The sequence below is a fragment of the Convolutriloba macropyga genome, chromosome 2 (genome assembly GCF_964194025.1).
Source record: "Convolutriloba macropyga chromosome 2, txConMacr16.3, whole genome shotgun sequence".
Taxonomy (NCBI): Eukaryota; Metazoa; Xenacoelomorpha; order Acoela; family Convolutidae; genus Convolutriloba; species Convolutriloba macropyga.
This window is the reverse complement of record NC_134469.1, coordinates 18268262-18292152: the sequence shown is the minus strand read 5'-3', so window position 1 is coordinate 18292152 and position 23891 is coordinate 18268262. Positions and strand designations below refer to the sequence as shown.

Here is a 23891-nt window from a genome sequence, read left to right as displayed (position 1 = left end):
AAAACTTATTAGTTCAGCTTGTATTTAATGTTAATTTTTAGTCATATGGATTAGTCCCAATATTAACAGTCGCAATTAGTTTTCCAAGTAGTTTCTAAGACAATCTGTCTACTCTTTTAGTCGAAAGCTTTTGTTGGCTAAGAATTTTGAAAATATTCGTTTTTAATAAAAAAAGAGATAGAGTTTTGAGATCTGCCAATTTTATTTTGTGCTAAATTGTAGCCAAACATCTATATATACAATTCACATCATTTATCTTTTTGAAATACAATTTGCTTATCATAACCGTCTTATTTTCCTCAAATGGTCTTTCTTCTTGGAGCAACCAGTTTTCATAAAACCAATTTTCGTGATTTTTACAAAATTGCCCCTTTTTGTAGGTTTATGTTTTTTTTTCACAGTATCACAATAATGGGCGTCATTTGACTTACAAATGTTGTCGCCATCAAAAAATGCAAACGAAGACTTTTATTGGTTTTAGTGATCAGCTCAATATATATTTGATTGGGGGGACATCGTTTTCGTGCATAATTTTTTGTGCAATTTTTTCGTTTTTGCCTGTATTTGTCGTTCTTTTTTAGTCGTACGACATATCCTGGATAATGAAAGGCCTCAGTCGCTCTCTATCGACGTATAAAATACTCTCAATGATTTCATTTGAAGCGTAATGTTTCTAATCAGTTCGAATTTAATTCTTTTTTAAAAAAGCAACGTTTTAATAAACTTTCGCCGCTTTTGCTCATTTCTAGCCGACTTTTTGCCAAGTTGCATTGAGGAAAAGTCCCATATTTTGTTCCAAAAAATACTGGTTAATCTTATTTGTAAAATTTCTTATCTGATGTCATTTTGATTTAGTTAGAAGTCGTTTTCAAAAAATGGACAAGGAGTTTTGGTCGTAATTATTATTTAAAACAATTTGTTTTTTGCCGTCTTTTCTGGAAGTCATATTATGGTAGCCACAGGTCTCATAGGCCCTCTAGAGTAGATTGTTTTATTCGTTTAGTAGTTTGTTGAACGATGTGTTGATATGTTAATTTTTTTTTATCTCTTCCTCATTTGATAGACAATAAAGTGAAAAATGTAGATGAGCGGGGTCGGAACATTATGTGCGAACGCACATTACCGAGCCTCCTTGTTTGTTTTATTTTTATTGTTCCGCTTAAGAAGAAATAGAAAATAATTTACGAACAACTCTTCAATAACATTAAGTTCATTCGATTACTGTTTTTATCTGATGGATTTTTTGGCTGATTTTTTCTGCAATCTGAAGGCAGCTTACTACTGAAAGTCTTATGGAAAGTTCACCCATGTTGATTTATTGTTCCGGCCCACTTTAGTGGGAGATTAATTATATACTTAAAAGGGTTTTTTTTTGTTTTTTGTTCAATTAATTTTGGCCAATCGGTATTTTCATCGTAGGGGGTTGTGAGTGATATCATTAGCAAGCCCGTCCAGCGAAGAATTTATAATAAAAAGATTTTTTGAATTGCGATTGTTGAACGGAGTTATCGAGGTTTCAATTTTTTTGAACATTTTCGAGACTTTTATGTTTTTGTTCACATTTTCGTATTTTAAGCAATTTTTTGAAAATATGATAAAAGTTTGAAAGATAGTGCTGTTAGTTTTACGTCTAATTATAGACGAGTGTTCTTGAACTGTTTGATTCAATTTTTTGGCTAAAACGTTTGCTAAATTTTTCAAAATTTACACTTCATCAAAAATGGCATGAAATATGCGTCTTTAATCCAGTTTTTTTTCCATTTGCCGGAATAACACTCCTGAAAACTGCTGAGATAATCTTCTTTAACTACAGAGAGGACGAATTTTATTTTGCTTCCTTTTAGAGTGTTATTGAATTAAAATTGCGCTGTTTTTTTCTAATTTTACTCGATAGCTATCCAAAATGCATCATTTATTTGAAATTTTGACTTTGTTGTCAAATTATCCATATCCTTAATATTCGGAACATTTTAGTGCTCCTAATGAGAAAGCAACAATAGTAAGGTTAGTTTTCTTGTAATCGTTGTTTTTTTACCATCCAAAAAAATTTTGATTGTAATTAGTTGCTCTTTTTTAAAAAGTATTTGTGTATTTTTGGCTTTTTAATTACCGAACAAAACAATTCAAATTGGGGCTAGATAATGACAGGTCCGATTGGTTCTCTAAGGAGTTTTAAGGAAATCCATTTGATTTTTTAGGTTAAAATTTTATGATCGTTTTCACTTGCTTTCAAAATAAATAATGGATTATTGATAAACTGATAGAGCTTGACGACATCAAGCTGACATTCCGTTTTGGTAGTCTCTAGTGCTCTACTGTTTACTGCTGTCTCTAAGTGTACTGTTTACTGCTGAGGAGGCAAAATTTTATGATGCTAGGGTAATTTTGATTGGTTTTAGAACGCACCAGATTTTTCTACCCCCACTAGCTTATTCATTAGCGCTACTTTCTGCGTACTTAATCTGGCTGCAACCTAACTACATATCAGTCCAGTAAAGTTAGAGAGCAAATTGCCTGACATAAAAAATTCTATTAGGTTTTACCTCAATTTTTTCAGTTTTTCATTAAAAAGCAATTATGATGGCGGTTCCTTAATTTCTGGCATCTAAGATTTGATAGTTTCACGCAATTTACGTTGCAATTAAAGCGTGAAAATAAATTATATCCAGCGCACATACTTACTTTTAGAGAAATCAAGACACCAACCTTGAAAATCTTTCAAAAGCAGTAACTCTTGACAGGTGAAAGAAAGAAATGAGGCGAAGAAAAGATTGAAGTGAACTTTTTAGAAGTTCACATCAAAAAAGTTTTTAAATGCTTATTTTCCAATCTAATGGAAGTCAGACTTTGCAGCGGAGCTTCCACGGGAAGTAATTTAAAGAGGGGGCTTTCTAGTTGATTAAATTTAGTGTTCTGGGAAAATTGCAAGCAACACCTGCTGGCAGGGAACAATTTATTCAGTCTCAATTGGATAATTTGACACATTTTGCCCATATAAATGAGGGAACACTTCCTGCTTCCTGCGCACAAACTCATCACTCTTGTGAACAACTTGTGAATAACTTGGTTATTATTAGATTAAATCGCTTTTATCAAAGGCATCACGTGTTTTATAGACCCATTAGTCGTGTAGACAATGTCTGCCGGACTAGTAGTGGCTAGCATTGGTGTGAAATAGCAAAGTTGACTCCGCCTATGCCGTGAAAACTTTTCATGAATGTTAAATAGAGCTAGGGCAAAGAAATGAAACTTTGAATGCTCATATACTTAGATCTATATCGCTTTTCTATTTTAAAAAAAATTGAATGATTTTGTACCTAGAAGATTAGGTACTCTCCAAAATAAGGAGTTTAGGATAGGTCTTTGCCCTGCTATCTCTCCACAAGAGCTTAATTCATTGTGGCATATTGGACTGCATCGGGTCGTTGCTCCCTGACAGGAGGTCTGAAAAGATATATGAGCACCCCTCAGATGGGCTCTCATACATCCTGAAAGACCATGTTTCCAACTTTTTGTTTTTCGTAGGAACTACCGATGGAAAAGCCAACCCCCCCCCCCCCCCCCCCAACACACACACACACACAGTCTCAGTTTTGTTCACTGACAAAAACAGCAAACTTCGGTCTGAGTAACACCAGGGAACAATTGTTAGAATGAAACAATCGTCTTAAGATTTTTCTTCCATCTGATTTTTGATGTGAAAACTCTTTTGTTTTTGAAAATTCCAAAAATTGAATTACTATCTTATTAAAATGCGGGCACAGTTGAAGATCATCAGTATTCAACGGAAATTAGGCTGATTTGAAATTTCGTTTACTGAGAAAAAAGGGGATCAACTTAGCTGTATCAACAAAAAACTTTAGAAACTGTTGATAAGAAATTTGATCATTTCTTGATAGGAGAGGCGGCCTGTTCTCTGTTCTAACTTAATTTCATGCACCAATTAGCTCCTATAAATAAAAGTTTTTCAATTTTCCTCAATACAAGTAAACAACAATAAAAATTCGTTGAAGCTCTACAATGGTATGCTATTGTGTTCGCGTTTTAACTCAATTAGATAAAATTTTATGCAAAGCAACTTCAGATAAGAATATAGCTCACCATAACAAAAATTTCGACCATCTTTTATCTAGGCTATCTGAAATCTTGAGCATCTGAAATTAGCAGTTAACCGTCGTTGTTTACTCAAAGACAGCAAGGAAGAATTTAATTATCTAAGTAACAGTAAATCTACATTATAGAAACATAGCAAATTTATCATTGATATAAAAAGGACTGAAAAAAAGGGACCATTAGGTTGTCTTTAAACTGCCCTAATGTGGTAATTAGCAAATTAAGTGATGTAAACCAAGCTCTACTTTACTTGGAATATTTATTTTATCAATTCCATATTATCTAGTGTGACAGAGTATTTAAATTTGTGATACAAAAATGAGGATTCACTCTCTGAAAGTAACCATGCTTGTTCTCGAATGATAATAGATCAGTTCATAATAGGACGTTATAAAGTTGTGTGCAGCAATTTTTTAAAGAAATGTTGCACGTTTTTTAGACATGCTTGTTTTAATGAACCACTTTTTGACCTTGTTATTTTTAATTGAGTTCCAATTTCGAAATAATGGTTGAGATATCCTATTCTGTGTGATTTTGAAATGAAACTCAGGACAAAGATCAGAAATTTGCTTTTAAGAATATTGTTGATCGAACTGTCATCTCTTCCTAAAATGCATAGATTTGAATTTTTTGTAGAAGAATAGGCATCAAAGAGGAAAAACTACAGCATTCATAAACTAGTGTACCATAATAAATAATGGGCTGGATGTTACTTCTATGGTAACCAATGAGCTGCCTTTCAGGTACATAATGCTTTGATTTTGATATAACAGTCCACTGGTCCACTGTCTGCTTAATCGCAATTCTGCATAATCGATATGAGATCAAAACAAGTAGGCTCGGTAATGTGCGTTCGCACATTAAGTTCCGACCCCGCTCATCTATATTTTTCACTTAATTGTCTACCAAATGAGGAAGAAATAAAAAAAATTAACATATCAACATATCGTTCAACAAACTACTAAAAGAATAAAACAATCCACTCTAGAGGGCCTCTGAGACCTGTGGCTACCATAATATGACTACCAGAAAAGACGGCAAAAAATCAAATCGTTACAAATATTAATTACGACCAAAACTCCGTGTCCATCTTTGAAAACCACTAATAACTAAATAAAAATGGCATCGGATAAAATTTATGCTAAGACGATTCACCGGTACTTTTTGGAACAAAATATGGGACTTTTCCTCAATGCGAATTGGCAACAGGTCGACTAGAAATGCGCAAAAGAGTCAAAAGTTTATTAAAACATTGCTTTTTTTAAAAAGGAATTAAATTCGAACTCATTAGAAACATTACGCATCAAATGAAATCATTGAGCGAGTATTTTATTCCTCAAAAGAGAGCGACTGAGGCCTTTCAATATCCAGGGTATGTCTTACCATTACAAAAAAAAAAACGACAAATACAGGCAAAAACGAAAATTTTGCTCGAAAAATTATACACGAAAACGATGTCCCCCCAATCAATTAAATATTAAGCTGATCACTAAAAACAATAGAAATCTTCCTTTGAATTTTTTGCAGGTGACACTTTGGTTAGTCAAATGACGCCCATTATTGTGATTTTGCAAAAAGAAAACAAAAACCTACAAAAAGGGGCAAATTTGAAAAAATCACGAAAATTGGTTTTATGAAAACTGGTTGTTCCAAGAAGAAAGACAATCTGAGGAAAATAAAACCGTTATAATAAGCAAATCGTATTTCAAAAGATAAATAATGTGAATTGTATCTAGAGATGCTTAGCTACAAATTAACAGAAATGAAATTGGCAGATCTCAAAAATCTCTTTTTCTGTATACAATTTTTTTCAAAACTCATAGCCAACAAAAGCTTTCGACTAAACGAGCAGACAGTTTGTCTTGCAACTAATTGGAAAACTAATTGCCACTGTTATTAATGAGACTAAATTATAAGACTATAAAATAACATTAAATACAGGCTGAACTAATAAGTTTCACAAACAACTTTAGGAAACCACAGATTTGAAGCCATTAAATTTATAAGATGTTAACCGCGGGAACATAAAATCTTCATTTGGGTCCTTTGATCATCATAACAGTTTTTTGTAAAACGACTATCACAAAATGACAACAAAAAGAACCATAAATCTGAAATGTATCTAAATTTAACAAAATTCTTCTGAAACAAATTGTCTAAGCGCTGAAGACATCATTTAAAAGGCTTAAACTACGGAAAAATTATTGTTTGATTCAACAGAACATTAAAAAGAGCTCTAAATAATGAGGCTCGTTTGCAAAAATGATACAACATTGTAAAATACGAAAAAAAAAACGCAAACCAGAACAAGAAGGATAAGTTGAAGAGTACTATTACTCTTTTTTTTTAGAATTTTAATTTGAAAGTCAAAACAACTATTAGATATTTACCGATATCAGTTACTTATGTTCACTTGTTTTTCTATACTTGGCCACTTAAAATTTTAATTACACAATATTTGGCATATGACAACAAAAGTTAACAACAAATAAAGGAAACAAATAAAAAACTCTACCAATTTCTGCAAGAGAATGGTGTCGCAGCCCTTCAAACCACATGTTATGAAAAAAAATTATGTTCAGTTTTAAATGTTGTAAAGTTTTTTTCAATTAGATTGTTAAATAATGTGACAGTTTACAAAAGAAACAAAAACAACACCAAAAATGGAAAACTCGTATCACCAAAAGCAAGAAAACCTTCTGTTAAAATAATCGGCCACAAAATTAGTTATTCTATAGGGAGGAAAAAATGACCTGTACTTACTGAAAATAAGCAATATATTGACTGAAATAATATAAAATGACAAGTTCAAAAGTCCCAGAAAATTCTTTAAAACAAATACATTCAATAACATAAGAGACATTAGGTAACAACCCAATGAATAGAGAAAGTTCACCTGCACCTCTTGAGGAGAAAATAAGATCTTTGAGTGGTTAAACTTAAAAATCAGACTGCCAAAAGAATAACAATTGAAGGCAAAAGACAAGAATTCAGTTAAATTTTACTAAAACTCTTCCTCACGGCCATAAAAACACTTTGGTTCTCTGAAAACAAACTGTATCTACAATTGGCCTCAAATTTAAGTAAACTGGAGCTGTCATTAACGGAGCCATGAATAAAAAAATATTGTCACTAATTAACATTAAAAAACAAAAAAATTTATTTTGAAAGAAGGCAGCATCAAAATAAAAACCAAAAAGTCTCTGATTCTAAGAGTCCATGATATTATCGAACCTCTCCCTTATTTTGTCGCGAGCCCAGCAAACCGAACTAGTGTGCCAAGTATATGCGAATTAGACCAATTGTTGAGTGGAATTCTTCAAATTTTGAAAAAAAAGTTGCATTTTGTATAATTATCGAGTTAAATCTGCAAAAAACGGAAGAATTTTTTTCCAGAAGACTTTTTTACGGCACCTAATTGCAACTAGTGCTTTTTTTGAGATTAGGGAGTCTGTGTTAAGGTTGCTAGGTCACCAAGTCTAGCAAACTTTAACAAAGTGGACCAAAAAAGCATATTTTGTGCCATTTTTGATGGAAAAAGTTTGAATTTTGAAAATTTTATCAAAAATTTTAGCCAAAAAAAACTTCAATCAAACAATTCAACGTCGCTGTTCTATCTCTAACGGTAACAACAACACTCTGCCGTTAAAAATTTTAACCTATTTTGAATTATAAAGGCGAAATTGTGCCAAATTTTAGCAAAAATTACTGAAAATGTGAACAAAATAGTCGAATGTTCACAAACCTCGATAACTCCCTGTAAAACACGAAAATCGAAAAAATCTTTTTAATTCCGCGTTCTAAGCTGGACGGGCTTTTTAATGATACCACTCACAATTCTCTACGATGAATATATCGGTCGGCCAAAATTGACTGAACAAAAAAAAACCCAGTTGAGTATATAGTTCCTCCCTCCCCACTAAAGTGGGGGTCGGAACAATTATAATCTGTTATTAATTTTGATTCCAAAATGTTTACACAGAGGTTAAAGGGCCACTGTGCAATGGTTCAACTGAAAGCGGTTAGTAGCATTTGATTTTATATTCATTTGTATTATTTTATCAACATTGATTACAACCTTATTTCATGGAGCCATTAATGAAGTTAATCTATGTCATGGTTGATGCACATGCCGTTAAATATGTATCATTAGCGAACAAACACACTTCTGTCAATGAACTGTATGGACTTAAGTTGGAACCCTGAGGAACACCACGTCATACCTTAGCTCAATCTGATGACACAAAATTCCCTTCGCTTCTTTGTACCTTATTAATTGCTCTTGAACGTAGTTCATAGCAATTATTGTAAACGTGTGTGTCTTTTTTATGCAAAATTGTTGCTTGACGATTTTGACTTTTCGAGTGACTTTTACGCCTTTGACTTTTTGCATTTCGCGTGATCTAAAATTCTCTCTCAATCACAATTTCAAGCCGCTGAACTCAATTGGCGGCAATTTAATACTAAAAGTCAAATGAAAAGTGCGCCGAAACTGGTGTCATTTTTACTTTAAATCTTAATAGTGGCATATGTTAACCTCTAATGTGGATATTTGAAGCCCCACTATAGAACTTCTTAGTCCCATTTAGGCTCCCCCTCCCTCCCCCCCCCCCCCCCCCCGAATCAAGCAGGCTGCAATAGATTAGAGGTCCCGCTAGTCGTTCAAGAGCAATTCTTCCAACGTTTAGTCGGTTATGTTTTTTTTTCGTTTAAACAATAATGTTTCGTGATCAATTGTGTCGAATGCATTCTAATATTAAGAGAGAAGCTTATTATAGTTTTTCTGTTTTCAGATCTCTAATATTTTCGGTAAACTCAACCAGTGCATCTATTGTTCTAAGTTTGATTCTGAACTGAAATATTAATAGAAAAATAGGTTAATTTCTATTGCACTATGTTTTTGGTCCGCCTTTTAATAATGGGATAATTTCGGGTTTTTTTGAGATTGATTCAGAAAAACATCCATTCGGAACGAATAATTAATAAGCTGTTTTATTGGAAATTCTTAAAATAGCAGTAAAATTCATGAGCTTATTATTGATACGGTCATTGCCATGGAAAATTTGTCGTCAAATGCTGATATATCTTCTTGGTGAGAACTAGTGAGTTCAGAGGTGAACATTTTTAACATTGGATACAGGAACCGTTTTTACATTCTTATTCCAGGATTCACCTATATTTTATATCATAGTAGTTATTAAGTACCAAAGCTATGAGTGAGGAAATTTCATCGGAATCCAGGAATAAAACTCTTTTTTTTCAACATTGTTATCGCTAATTTTGTCTGGAGTCCTCCAAGCATGCTTTAAACCTAATCTCATAATAAAACTTTTTCGATGCAGTGGACCCCTTCTGTAAATCCCCCAGATTTTTTAAATTTGCAAAGTGGTTCCAAATTTTTCGGGTTTTTTATCCATATAGATTTTCCCTTTTTTCTTGATTTCAGTTTTTTAGTCCGATTTGTAAACCATTCTGGATATTTGGAAAAGGTTTTATGTCGATAGCTCTTTGAAGCAAATATAGCGGTTATAGCTGTGGCTGTAACTGTTTGATGAAACGTGCTAAGGGCTATAATTTTATCATTTTCTGCATTTATCAGTTGACTAATATCAATTTTTTGTTTTATTTCTGTGCTATAAGATTTTTACATTTTTCAAACTCTGTACCTCGAATTTGAAGTTCTGAGAGAAGTTTAGTTCTGATGATGTCCAATTGTATTAACGCTGGTCTATGATCCAGTATGTTTTGCTCAATGAACACTTTGGTCTGCCACTTGGAAACGTTTTTTAAGAAATGAAATATTGGGACACTTTATTGATGCCGTTGTTGAATAAAAATAAGTATAACCCGGCGAAAGAAAAGTTATAGGTTCTTAAGTTTGTTTTTAAAAAGTTTCTGTTACTTTTAAAAGTGATACATGAGACCTAATATGTTCAACATCTTCATCATATCATAGAAAATTGAGGCTTTATTATGAAGAAGAGTATTTGACAAGAAATATTCCATTATTACTTATGTCATTTCTTCTTGGGTTCTTATTGTCTTGAAAACAAGAAAGCAATGCATTTATAAAATCAAACAAAATGTGTGGACTGTCAATTTTGGATCCTTCAGTAGAGTGTTGTACTTTTCATCTTCTGGCGTTGCTTCGCTTCTGCGTTTGTGTACTAAAATTGAGTCTTTTGGAAAGTGTGTCAATGATGGAGATTGGGCTTGACGAGCAGACGGTTTGATGGTGGTGATGGCAAGTATTTCGTGTCTTCAACTTTTTTTTGAAAATCCTCAGTTTTTCCTTTCTACTACTTTATTGACATCGTACCGTCATTGTTCCGTACTGCAACGAATTGTTCACCGTGAATACCTTCTATTTCCAGCTTCACCACGCAATTGTTGGTTGCGGTTTTCATATCTATCTTATTAGCGTACATTTGCAATTCATAATCATTCTCGGCAGAATTTTTTCACTCGGATAAATTTGCCATTTGCTTTGTTGGTTACCCTCATTTATCAGCTTCTGAGATCGCCAAGTGGTTCAGTTGTAATAATTGAGTTGATAAAGTTTCAATGTGGCAGCCAATTTTTTTATTGTGTCCTCATTAGATTTTACGTTCTGCTTCAAATCTGATGTCTCTTGTTTCATTTCGTTCAAAATGGTGGCTAAATAGGGCTGAGTTTAGTTGAGGGTGGCCCGCATCTTGGGTACAGTACCCGTTTTGAACTGAGCATATTTAATAACTTTGTCCCAACAATTACTTTTAATGAGGAATGTTTTTATTCTTAAGAGAATTACTATTATCGAACTGATACAAACAAATTTTTTATCGATTTTGTTGCCCTGTTGGCTGACTTGTTCTCAATAGTTTTAAGATTGCATTGCTTTACTACATCAATGTTTCCTTACATGATGTTTTTCACGAAAATTACGTTAGGTTAAAATCAGTTTTTCAAACTTCCGAGTTAACATTTTTTAAATCTGACCCAATATGTTACAAGAAAGACGTTGAAATGATCGACGGTGAGCCAAAAAAACTGAAAATTTTTCAAGATCCCAGAATAATGTGGTTGGCTCTATTGGTTGTGAAAGTTACAGTGGCCATATGGGTTTTGACGAGAAAAAAATCATGTTTTCATTTCCAAAGTCTTTTTCTGACTGTTTTTTTTTCTTGTTGACACGAGAGCTTAAAAAAAGTATGTTTTCCAGGAGCTCCTCGTTGTCTTGAAAAGTGTGTAACAGAAATTTTTAATTGTATGAAAGCTTGATAGAATTTGTCCAAATCTTTGAAGTTTTGGAGCAGCATTGACCACTTTTTGAACCAAAAGTACGAAGAAAAACAAATTTTGGAAAGTAGTTTGATAGATGTATTTTTATCTGCAATGCTTATTGGCAGATTACGCTAAGAGAATAAAGTTTTAAGGGATTAATGTTTTGCTGAATCAAAAAGGTGAGGATTTTTAAGAAAATTTTAAAAGCCATGATGACTTCAATTGGAACTATCAAACTACTTTCCAACATTCACAAGATCCTCCAATCAAATCAAAAGGGCTTTCTGATAATATCGGTAATGGATTTCTGCGTTAGATAGATAGGCCAAATTCAACTTCACGAAAAGATAATCAGCTGAGCATATGGGTCGGAGCAACAAAACTAATTAGCTAATAATAAAATATAACAATTTCTCTTAAAAGAGGTAATTTTGCTATTCTCAATTTTCATCTGTGTCTTCAATAATGCAATTTTGTGAAGTTTTTCCTCACAAATCTAAGCACCGAGAGTTATTTTAGCTCTAGATTTTGCTTAAATCATTGGTTTTTCATTGGCACTAGTTTAAAGGCACTATTAATTCAGAAGTATTAGAGGTAGTTTTTCTTGCTATCGAATAAGTTCATGCGTACAAATTTATTTCCTGCTATCTTTCAAAAGTATAATCTTCACTCCTACTAAATAACCGCGCACGTGAAACTGGAGTTTTTTCTGCAATCAACTTGTAGTAGTAGAATCCTTGCGTCTTTTTATTTTTTCTGTGAAATATAATTTGCAAGGTTTATCCAGAAATTCAGGCTTTCTTACCCAATTTCATCTCTTAGTGAAAAATTTGCCCCGTGAGATTATCACAATGTGACCTAAATGAGTTGACCGAATTTAGTCCCCCTGGCGAATTTTGGCTAAATTTCGAATCTTGACAGGTGCCTAGTGTTTTAAAAAGTAGTGCATAATTTTTAATGACCAATGAAAATACTTTTAATTTTAAGTTTTTAATTTTAAGTGTCTGGTTTTTATTTACTTTCTTTTCCTTGATAGGAGAGAAGCGCTGCCAGGGTAGATGCCCCTGAGGAGGAAGAAGAGGATGACGGAAAAGCCCAAGAGGATTCAGAGTTGCTCGAAAAGATCAATGAGAACAAACAGGAAAACGACGGTATGTTTCACCTACATTTTGTGGGATTGTTTTGCTCTACAGAGAAATGGTCAATATGATCTGAATATGATAAGAATTATTTTATGAGTTTTACCATGGATTTTCTATCAGATGCTATGATGGAAACTTTGATCATCGTAAAAAAATTTAAAAATACTGTGGTCATCGAATGAGACAAAAACAGTAATGATCAGCACTGAAACATGGTTGTTTATAATTTTTCGCAACCCGTTGGTCATCTTTAGTGTTGCCCTGTAGCTCAGTTGGCTGAGTTGATAAGATCTGGTAAAAAATAGTTTCCATCTAAGCAGTGGTAGCCTTGATTACAAAGCATTGAGTTTTTCGCCCGTTGATTACAAATTTTATTGAGGTTTTCAATTTGAGAAATCTTGCTAGTGATTTCTCCATTAAAACCCTTCAATATTTTATTAAGCAACATCTAACAGCAGCAAAAACTTTTATGTTAATGAGACAATGCCATAAACTATTTGAAAACTTTTTCCAAAAAACTTCCATTTATGGCATCAATTTCAACCATCCTTGATCGGCTACGCAATTAATGATAATCAAACTTCGCAAATGAGGCTATGAATTGTATTATGATTTCTAGAAAATTGCTTAACAGCAACTGAAGTGGAAGATAATTTTTGGTGCGAAATATCTGTTTTTCCCATGAGCTAACCAGACCACCAATGAAAATTTTTCCCCACCATAATATTTCACATTCTTTTATAATTTTGTTCCATTAAGGAAAAATTGTACAACTGTTGCTCATGTTTTCAAAAAAATGATAATAATTAATAAATTTCAATCGCTCTCGATTGAAGTTTGAAGCGTTTATTATAAATGTGTTTTACTTTTTATGCAAAATGTTGCTTGACCGTTTTGTTCTAGAATATTCTTTAGATTTCACTTCTCGACTGACTTTTTCATGCTTCACTTCTTGATTTTTGCGTGACTCTAATTGCTCTTATCCAGAAAAAAGTCGGTTAATAAAACAAAAACGATTGTAAGATCACAAGGACCTGATCGCCGAGTGGTAAATGCTGTAGTCTAGTACACCAGAGGTCGGGGATGCGAACTCCTCATTGGTGGGCTTTTCTTGCACTAATAACAATTTATCTGCGCTCAGCCCCCTCTGAATTAAATTGCCTCACTTGTTGTTCGAGAACAATTTCTCCAATGTTTGTCTGTTAAGGTTTTCATATTTGAGAAAAATGTTGTTGCACTTAATAATATTTTTTGTTTATGATTACAATTTTTTCTATAAACAATACCTATACTCACAAATTGGAAAATGCCAACCAATTAGTCACAAGTAAATTTAACCTGCTGTTCTCGTGCAAGTCGTTGGAAAAATCTTAAACTGACTGTTGCAAATTTTTGCCGAAATTATCCATCACAAGTTCAGATTTCTGAATTATCAGTCTTCAATAAAGAACACTCTTCTGTGATCTTTGTACCTAAGATAGGCGAACGGTAGAAATCAAAAAGTAATAATTGTTAGGGATATAGTTTTTGTAAATCAGAAAAAAACTAAGTCTGCTTTCAGTATTTTAATTTTATGCCAGCTAAACTGTCATAATTAAAAAAGATCTCTGGTTTTATGACAGAAGACCAACACGCATTGGCTGAAAGTATAAACATTTTTGCCTGTTTTCTGGCTTAATATTGTGTTTTTTTATTTACTCTTTTATAGCTTTAATTGAATGCACAGCTTGCCTGTAAGGTTTTAATGCTGGCTGATTTTTTTGTTTATTGTTCCGACCCTCTTGAGGGGGGAGGAACTATATACTCAAATGGGTTTTTTTTTTGTTCAGTGAATTTTCGCCGATCGATACATTCATCGTAGAGAGTTGAGAGTGGTATCATTAGAAAGCTCGTCCAGCGTAGAATATGGAATTAAAAAGATTTTTTTAATTTTCGTTTTCTACAGGGAGTTATCGAGGTTTAAAGTTTTGTGAAAATAGTGTGAATTCCGTTGATTTTTATTCACATTTTACGGAATTTTCGCTAATTTTTGACCAAAATTTCGCCAATTTTGCTAAAATTTGTCAACATTTTTTAAAAACTTGTTGTTGATTTTATTTTTAAATATAAAAAATCTTCTCGGCTTTTCTTATTTTGAATTTCTTCTGAGAACTTCAGAGAAGTAGAGTGAATTCCCGTTGTTTTTATTCACATTTTCCGGAATTTTTGCCTAAATTTTCGTCAATTTTGCTAAAATGTGTTATAATTTTTAAGAATAGTGTCGTTGATTTTATTTTTGAAGACGAACAAGCATTGTTCATTGTTTTGATTTAATTTTTTTGGTCAAAAAATGTGGATAAATATTTCAAAATTTAGCCTTTTTCAACAAAAACAGCACGAAATAAGCTACTTTAGTCCGTTTTGATTAAGTTTGCCGACAGTACACCTCCAAACAACACTCATACAATCTTTGTAGACTCAGAGGGGGGCTATTTCTACTTCAGAGTACGCTGAGAGTGCTCTGTAGTTAAAACTTTGCCTTTTTTTGCTAACTTTACTCGTTGATTATCAAAAATGCAGAACTTATTTTGAGTTTTCAACTAACAAATTATCTATATCTGCAACATTCGAAAATCAAATGTTCCTAACGGACAATAAGCAATAGCAGGGCTTGTTTTGGGCCATTCTTGGACTGCTACCACCCAAAGAAATCGGGTTGTAATCAGTCGGTCTTTTTTTTTTAAAAAAAAAGGACCCTTTCTTTAAAAATAAAAAACAGAACATATCGAATCAATGCTCAGGAGTGATAGGTCCAACCAGTTTGCTTACTAAAAAGCTCCAAGCTAATCCATTTAAATTTTAACTTGAAAGTTTATGGTCGTTTCTTTTAAAAATAATTGACTTTTCAATAAATAATGGCTTAATTAAGTTTTCCTCTATTTTTTTCTTAATTTGTTCAACTTCCAGCTTAGTGTCTGCAAAAAAAGAATGCTTCTTCTTTCTACTGATTTAACATTTCTTCTCGGTTGCAGTTTTAAGCCTGAAGTTATTGTTTTCTGGCTTTGATACTACAAGATTTCAGATTTTTGTTTGTTTCGATATTTGCCAGTTTTTCACGTTTCCGAATTTTGTCACATTATCACATTATTGACAGTTCTCTTGTCACATTATTAGCGTTAAAAATAAAGCACAATTGAACATATTGAAATCCTGAATGATATACATAATCGTTTTAACGGCCTCGACGCCTCTTTCTTGAAGAAATCAATTGAATTTTTTAATTTTGTTTTTAACTGTCATTTATACTTTGTCGTTTCGGTCGTATGAAATTTCCTGCATAGTGATAACTTTCATTGGCTTTTCGTGGAAGAATAGAAGAACCGATATTCTGATATTAGTAAATAGCTGATGGCTTTCATGACTTTGAAAACAATCGTTTTCCAAAATTAAAAAAAAAAAACTTTTTAACTTCGCAATTTTGTTCTTTTTATGTTTCTTTTTGTTAGCTAATCTCGTTATTTCATTACAGGTCAAATATGACATTATGGGTGTCAAGGGAATAAAAGGGATTGGTGTCCCAAAATCTTTTTTTTTAATGAATTGGTTATGACCTTAGTGGCTTCGACACCGGTTTTTCACAAAAATGTAAATTAGTTTGATTTTTTGTCTTATTTGACGTTCTTTTTGTAGATGCGAGAAATATTCTGGGTAACTGCAGGTCTCGAGGGCTTCCTTTTTTTGAATAAACGACCCTATTCAAATAGTTCTGTTTGTAATTAATGCCTTTTATGACATTGAATGTAATTTTTCTTCGAAAAAAAAATTGAAATTATTTCATACTTTAGCACTTCGCTTTTTTGTCTACTTGTTACCTAGTCTTACTAATGAATGGACACGTACTACTTTATAGCTGTTTGATGAAGGCGCAATCGAATATATTTTGAGGGACAAAATATGGCTCGAGGGTTTTGGCAGCGTTTTCTGGCAAGTTTCAATTGAAATTTTGTTTGTTTTTTTTTGTTGTTCATTTTAGCCGCTTTAAAAAATGAAGAAGGACAGGTCCTAATGCCCTTCTCTAGAAACAGTGGTAATTGTAAATTTGTGGTAATGTTAATTGATTCCTAATGGTATTTATTACTTTGAAGTTAACTGTTTCAAAAAAATAAGTTATATTTTTCACTTTAATGTTTTTGTTCTTTTTTGTATAATTGTTACCAAACCTTTTTATGGACTGGTCGCATATGGTTTCTGGTGATTTATTAGTTATTTTTGTTTAGTTTTAGGTTTATCTGACGGTATGTTGACTTTGTTATTAAATTTAGTTTTTAAGAGGGAAAAAAAATTTTTTGATGTAAATAATGTTTGTTGCTGTTGTTGTTGTTTGTTTTTGACGTTCATCTTGACTCGCTTTCTTAATATTGACATATTACATCAAGCTAATGCATCAATTTTTAACTCCACTGAGTTATTTGCTTTGGAGGCTATCTTATCGTTCATACAGAATTTTTTGAAAAAGACTTTTCGCAAAAAATAATTTTTGGGTTTTTCTATCTGTTCCTCATTTGCTAGACAATTATGCCAAAATTGTGGATGGGCGGGGTCGGAACTTTATGTGCCATCGCACATTACCGAGCCGCCTTGTTTGTTAAAGAATTGACTGTAAATATGTTTACGTAACAAAAAACGTTTGATGTGACGCAAAGCATTTCGCTTCGAAGTAACCTGGTTTTACCACCATTTTATTCAGAAGTTGTTGTTAAATGCAATCTTGAAAACTTTGCTTCCGAGATTTGAGAAAACTGCTCGATCATTAGTTTGTTTCTGTTATAAAAAAATCTTTTTGGCAAATTTCGCTAATAACAAATTTGGTTTCTATACATAGTTTTATACATGCAAATCAACAGCTCAAAGAGCTTATTAGCGCTGACTCTTTGATTGGAATTGACAAGCCAGTCATCAAGTATTATGAATATAACGAATTTGAGAACCTTTTAGAGACATACGTTCTCAGTAAAAATTTAATTTTTTTGTGAAGACTACTTGTTAGTGGGCTTTCTATTAATGCCACTCGTGTCTCTCCGATGAATATCTCGGCGATGAAAAATGACAGAACAAAAAAGGGCAGGCTAGCAGAGAGTTCTTTCTCTCAGTAAAGGAGGTCTAAACGAAAAATACGTTTTGTTCAGGTCGAATTGATGACGAGTACATAATCCAGTTCTTCAAGGAGAAACTTCACTCAAAAATGTGTCAGAATCAAGGCTTCGTTCTGGATGGGTATCCCAAGACATACGAGCAAGCTAAGGCCTTGTTTGTGCCGGGTGAGTTAAGTTCATATTGATATCTACTAACTAAAAGATTGCAATACATATGGTTTGATTTGTTTCAAATCGTCATACCAATAATTATCAGTGTTTGCAAATTGTCATTCATTTTGATTCTCACAGAAAGCTGGAATCTTTTCACTTAACCCTAATCCCCCCACTTTTAGTGATAATTTTTTATACAGTTTGTCTTAACCTTAAGCACCCTCTTTTAGTGATAATTTGTCAAAATTTATACAAAAAATGACGTTAGCTATATTACCATGACTAGTTAGTGCTAGCAAGAGTCTTGTTGCGCACTCGCGGTGAGTGAGTGAGTTGGGGTGGGGAGGGGGAGAGGATATCTGTGGAAAAGATCCGAAAACTGTTATCTAGCTTTGCTGTTTAAAACATTCCAATATTTGAAGTTACAATTCGATTACTGTATCCTTGTACGTAAGCATTGGAAACGGTTTGAGCCAAGCAAAGCGATATACAGTTAAGCATGCAAACTATCTTAAATAATAAGCAATCATCAAAAAAGAGTTATTTAGACAGAACTGGACGTAGTATTTCCATTAAGTTATTTTCAATGCTCTCCCCCAGAATCATTCAGAAAGCCGCATAATCCGCTGGGTTTGCTTTTGTTCCACTTTCACGTTTTATGCTTGGATCCGCTAAAGGAATCTCCTCGTTGGAATTTTTCCTTTTCCGACAACATGATTCATTGTCCAAGCATTTCCCCGTAATTTTGTGCCAAATGTCGATCGGAATGTAAACAATGGTTGCCATTAGAATCAAAACTGCAATTATTGAGAAATAAACAGCGGCTGTTAGTTTTTTGTCTAAAGCTGGCCAAACTGTATCGAATGCAAATCCACCGTCCGCCATCTGAATTTAAAATTACTAATCGTATTCTGTAAAAAAACTACTAATTTTGTCTAAAGGACAGGCAATTTCAACTTATAAATCTGCCACTTTCAACTATGACCGATATGGTAATATTAACGGATCACGATCAATTGCTTCAACTTCGTTGTTTTGATGAAATAAACAATATATTTTCGCAAGATTGTAAACAAGTTATTGTCATGGCATAGTTTGCTTGTAACGATGTTTTGAAACTCGAAATTGAAATTGAAAGCATGTCTTGTAATGGAACTTTAAAATGGGTAGTCAGTTTGAAAATGAAAGGAAACGTGATCGCATTGTTGATCACGCACTGGACAACAATGAAAGTGTGAAATGAAAAGTATAGCGTTGTGATCGAACTTGGATATCTTGCTTAACTGTTAGTAGACTATCGATAAATTTTAATCGTCGGTTGTATAGGATTTTTAACCCATTTGATGAATTATCTTTATTTTTAATGTGTGAAATGTGAAAATATTGTTTTGTGCTCCCAGCGCAGATAATAATTTTGTAGTAGATGTTTTTGGCATTTTGCTTTTTAGGGTTGTAGCTATTTATGATTAGCATGAATTACAGAATTGTTTTTTGACTAGTTCACGAACATTCTGAAACATAGTACTTGTTCATTGTTTCCAAGTGTATAATCTATTTTAAACAACGGCACCGTTTTCCAGGTAGATTCAAAACCTTGCTTGATTTCTTCATGTTTGGATTCGTATATCACAAAAGTGGGAAACTAATGGACGTGGTGTGTTTTATTCGGTGTTTCAGAGGATGATATTGAGGAGTTGGAACAGGAATCTAAGATACCCCAATATGACAAACTCATCATGCCAGGTACTATTTGGATTTATAACCCAGTCTAACTCCAACCAACATCTTGTAAGATCTTGGGATCGCGACAAAAAGTTATTGGATCTAAAATGATGTCTATTTTGGTATAGATGATATGTACACCTGTTGCGTCTTGAATAAAGTTAACAATTGTTGTTCCCACAAGCGTGTATGAACAAGTTAGCGCCAAGTTTTGCCTTAGTAATTGTCAATTTGTCCTTATTCAAAGCTAGCGGTAAGAAGTTTTGAAAATATAGCAGGCAAGATTTGAAAAACCCACTTGTCTTCAGGTACTTTCTCAAACAAGTTTTTTTTTCAGAGGTACTGGCATCGATGGAGGCTCCGGATGAGTTTCTGCGTGATAGAGTAATGAACCTACCTGAGAAGTTGATAGAAGGCACTCACAACACAGAGGAGAAACTGAACAAGAGACTGACCATCTTCAGAGAAAACAACACCGAGGATGTCACTGTACTCAACTACTTCGATGAACTTGAAGTACACCCTTATGTCATGGGTGAGCAAATTAAATTACCAAATAAAAATGTTAATGATTCTGATGTTATTAATTTAATAACAAATTCTAAAAAAAACGGCTGAATATTGATTTAAAAAGGCTTGTAGATGTCAGAACGAGTTCCAATCACAAGCATTTATATGGAGAAAATTAGTCATAGAATGTTGTGAGAGTATAGGTTACTAGTTTTTCAAAATCTTTCATTGCAAAATTTGAACAGAATTTATATAATTTTGTATAAATTGTAAAAATTTATCCCGAAATGTTGAGCGCCTGTCTTTTAAGATCCCCTAAAATAATATTTTGCTGATTTAACTACATGGGCTGCAGAATATTCCATATAAATGTTCCAAATGCAGCGATATTGCTGTTGAATTTTGTGTTATCAAATTTTTCTGCTTTAAATTTTCAGACATGACAAAAGACAAGTCCAAAGAGGCAGAAAATACGGTGGAACACCTCAAGAAACTTGTTGGAAACCCTCGCAATTATGGTTAGTTGCATTTAATAAAATTTTAGAATAACTTTTTCGAGGTATCGAGAGACTTGGATTGCAAAGAGGTAGGCAGAATTAGTAATACCACTAATAACAACCGCTGAGATGCAGTAGTCTAGTTTGCTTAAATTAATGCTTACACTTTTTAAATGTCTGGTTCTATTTCCGATCCATTTATGAAGACTTGAATTAATGAACAGCATTTAAGGACAGTTTTGCATCTACTGCTAAACTGAAGAACAGAAAAAATTTTTGCGCGTCTTAAAATGAACAATTTTCAAGCAACTGTGACACTTAAATACCTTGGCACGAATAATATGTCCCATTATATCGATTTAGTTGCTCTATAATGAAGTTTGAAGCAATTATTGTTCACATCTTTGTCTTTTTTGTGCAAAATTTTGCTTGACCGTTTTTAGAACATTCATTTTAGAACCGTTTTATTCATTTTAGAACCATTCACTTCTCGAGTGACTTTTTCACGCTTGACCTTTTTATTTTTCTGAGTGACTTCAATTGCTATCATTCAAAAATTACGTCTCTCGCTGAATGGAAACCAATTATGAGCGCTAACCGTACATAGCTGAGTGGTGAGGTGGCGGTCAAACAAGCTGATAGGCAAACAAGCTGAATTTTGAAAATGAGGTTAAGTCAGCCAAAAAAAAAAATTTGGGATACCCGTATTTTAAGTTCTGGTGGACCTGTGGGAGCGCGTAGCGGCTTCCTCGCGATAATGGGCCCACGGTTTTCGATAACATCCCAGAGCGGATGAAAGGCATGGCCATGGACAGCGGTCCGCTCCGTAACCATTAGATGTATAAAAATTGACATATTTTAATTTCTTTGTTTCATTGGAATACATTATGAATTATAATACTATGCGCAGTCTTGATTGTAACGGTTTACATTGTATTTTTTTTGGATAAGTTACAATTTTTGACAGGATTCTCGCAATTTAATACATAATCATTTCAGTTTCATGCTAGATTTTAGCAAGATAACCGTCTATCTTGTATTCTTTCGCAAGAGTCTTACAAGATAACCGCCCTTTTGCAAGGCAAGATAACAGTAGTCGGAGTTGGACTAGGAAGGTCACTATATCTAGATCCTAAATATTGCAAAAAAATGTTCGTTGCGGCTCACTTAAATATTATATTGAACTCAAGGTAAGCTATCGTTAAGCAACTCGCAAATTGTCATCGAATTGTAAAGAAGTAATATTGCTGTGGACCATTTCTAATTGTGTTAGGAGCAACTGCAGAGGAGCTGGCTGAGGAGAAGAGACAGGAAGCGGACAGGAGGATGAGACAGGAGACAATGGAGAGGGAGCAGAGACAGAGGAGGGAGGAGGAGGAACTGGCAGACATGAAGAGACGACAGGAGGAGTGGGTGAGTTTCCAATCTTTGATTGCTTCTGAAAGAGCCAGCCACAAGCAAGGAATGAATATGACCACACAATTTTTTATCGCCATCGAAAAGTTGTCAAACTACTGGGCAAAGCTGAGATGTTGAGGAACTTCGAGAGGGTGATAAAAAAAACTCTGTGGTATTGTTTTTAATCAACTCTCGTTCCGATTACATCATTTGCATAATTTTTCACCGTACTGCAGTTGATCAGAGTATTTTCCGCCGCTTTTTTCCGGCCACTCTTCATAAAGCAACAGCAACGAGAAAAGAGTGCCAGAAAAACAGTCTAATTCTAAAGCCAGACTTTCGCCTCTGCTTCAGATTTTAGTAGTATTCATCTGGCGCTAACAAATTGGTTGATTGGTATGATATTCAACTGTTTGTATCGCAACGGTGGTTGATTAAAGTTCAATCAAAGGACTTGCTCATCTTTTTTAGTGCTGGTACATATTCACTTTGATGCGAAACACAATTAAGAAATGTTTGGTACTTATCTGCTGTGTCTGACTCTTGCCAAACTCCCACCGTCAACTAGTGCTGGACAGTTGTAAATACAAAGACAAGTTGAATTGAGAACACAATTTGTTTTGCAAGATTTTTTGCCTTTGCAAGGCTATCTTCTGCACTACTCTAGTACTGATTGCCGCAACTCTTGTTGTTCGGTGCAGATGTAAGTGTTTTTAATTGCTCTCGAACGGTGCTTGAAGTAGTGTGTAGTAGTGTGTCTTTTTCTGCCTCCCTAAGCTTAAGGCATCAGTCGCCAGGTATTATGATTTTTTGATGTCCTTTTGAGCTTGAAAGTTGTGGGTAAATCTAAATACAAGCAATGTAAAAAAACTCGGGAACAAGTTTATTTTTATCTTTATTATTATCCGGCTGGATCAACGAGAAATCCAACGCTTCGTCAATAAGGGTTTGTTTTGATTGAAGGTCTGATGGTAATCGCCTACTCTTCTGGTGTTAACCGGTCACATTTTTTAGAGATCGCGTCTTGAGGAAGTTAAGAGGGAAGAACATGAAACCCTGGAGGCCCAGAGTGCCCCTTTGAGGAACTATCTGATGAAACACGTAATGCCAACCCTAACCATGGCACTGGTAGACTGCTGCAAAGCCAGACCAGACGATGCCATTGACTTCATTGCCGAATACCTGTTCCGCAACAATCCTCAAGTTGATTAACCCACCAACTCTCTTTCCAAATTCGCAAATAGACTCAAAATTGATATTTACTACTGAATGCATTGCTGAAAGTTAAATCAAACGCAGATTTTGTTTCATTATTTTAGAATCAAATGAGCCACACATCGAAGATCACAGTATCTATAGTGTTAAAATTTAAAATTTTTTTCATGAAATATTTGGTCTTAGATGGACATGAAATGTCGTGTCCAGTCTGATCAGAGTATAAGTTTGATCGCACAAACAGCAAACCTGGCCGAGAAAGTTTTAACTTATCTCGTGTACTGATGGGCATAATAGGCTTATTATAGCCACCTATTAATAATAACCACCGCTATTGCGAAAGACTTGTCGAGGTGTAGGCATGTATCTGACCTTATTTTTGGAATGCACTTATGGGTTGCCATTAACGCAACTTATGAGGGTACTCCTTAACGCAACTTTAATGCTCATTAATGCTCATTAACTTAGGGTAGAGCAAAAATCTGAGCCACTGAAGTGATAAATTCTGTGCAATAGAACTACCAACTTTGCATCATGGACGCTCCACATTCTGCTATATACAAGAGCCAAGTTCTGCATCACAGACGATCACAAAAACTTCGATACAGTTGAGCTAAAGTGTGAATCATACACTTTTTAGGTCAATAATCAGAAATCGGAGGAGCAAAACATACAAAAAGGCGCAATGTGTATTTCGTACAAAAACGCATTCAGTTGATTTTTGAGAAAAAATTTGGAACTGAAAA

General features: G+C 33.8%; 2 protein-coding genes across 5 annotated transcripts in view; one reads left to right on the top strand and one right to left on the bottom strand.

Annotated features, from left to right (window-relative positions):
• LOC142357489 (uncharacterized) overlaps positions 1-2880 on the bottom strand; it is a 35531-nt gene extending 32651 nt beyond the window's left edge. The window contains exon 1 of the mRNA XM_075409113.1: positions 2707-2880. The gene's annotated coding sequence lies outside the window, so the exon portion shown is untranslated. The remainder of the gene's footprint in view (positions 1-2706) is intronic.
• Positions 1-23318, top strand: part of LOC142357460 (adenylate kinase 7-like) — a 72597-nt gene extending 49279 nt beyond the window's left edge. For all 4 annotated transcript variants that reach the window (XM_075409076.1, XM_075409089.1, XM_075409098.1 and 1 more), the window contains 7 exons: positions 12413-12527; positions 17684-17815; positions 19481-19546; positions 19863-20060; positions 20473-20553; positions 21806-21945; positions 22945-23318. In XM_075409076.1, coding sequence (XP_075265191.1) covers positions 12413-12527; positions 17684-17815; positions 19481-19546; positions 19863-20060; positions 20473-20553; positions 21806-21945; positions 22945-23142 — 930 coding nt within the window. In that variant the 3' untranslated portion in view covers positions 23143-23318. The remainder of the gene's footprint in view (positions 1-12412; positions 12528-17683; positions 17816-19480; positions 19547-19862; positions 20061-20472; positions 20554-21805; positions 21946-22944) is intronic.
• The last annotated feature ends 573 nt before the right edge of the window (positions 23319-23891 follow it).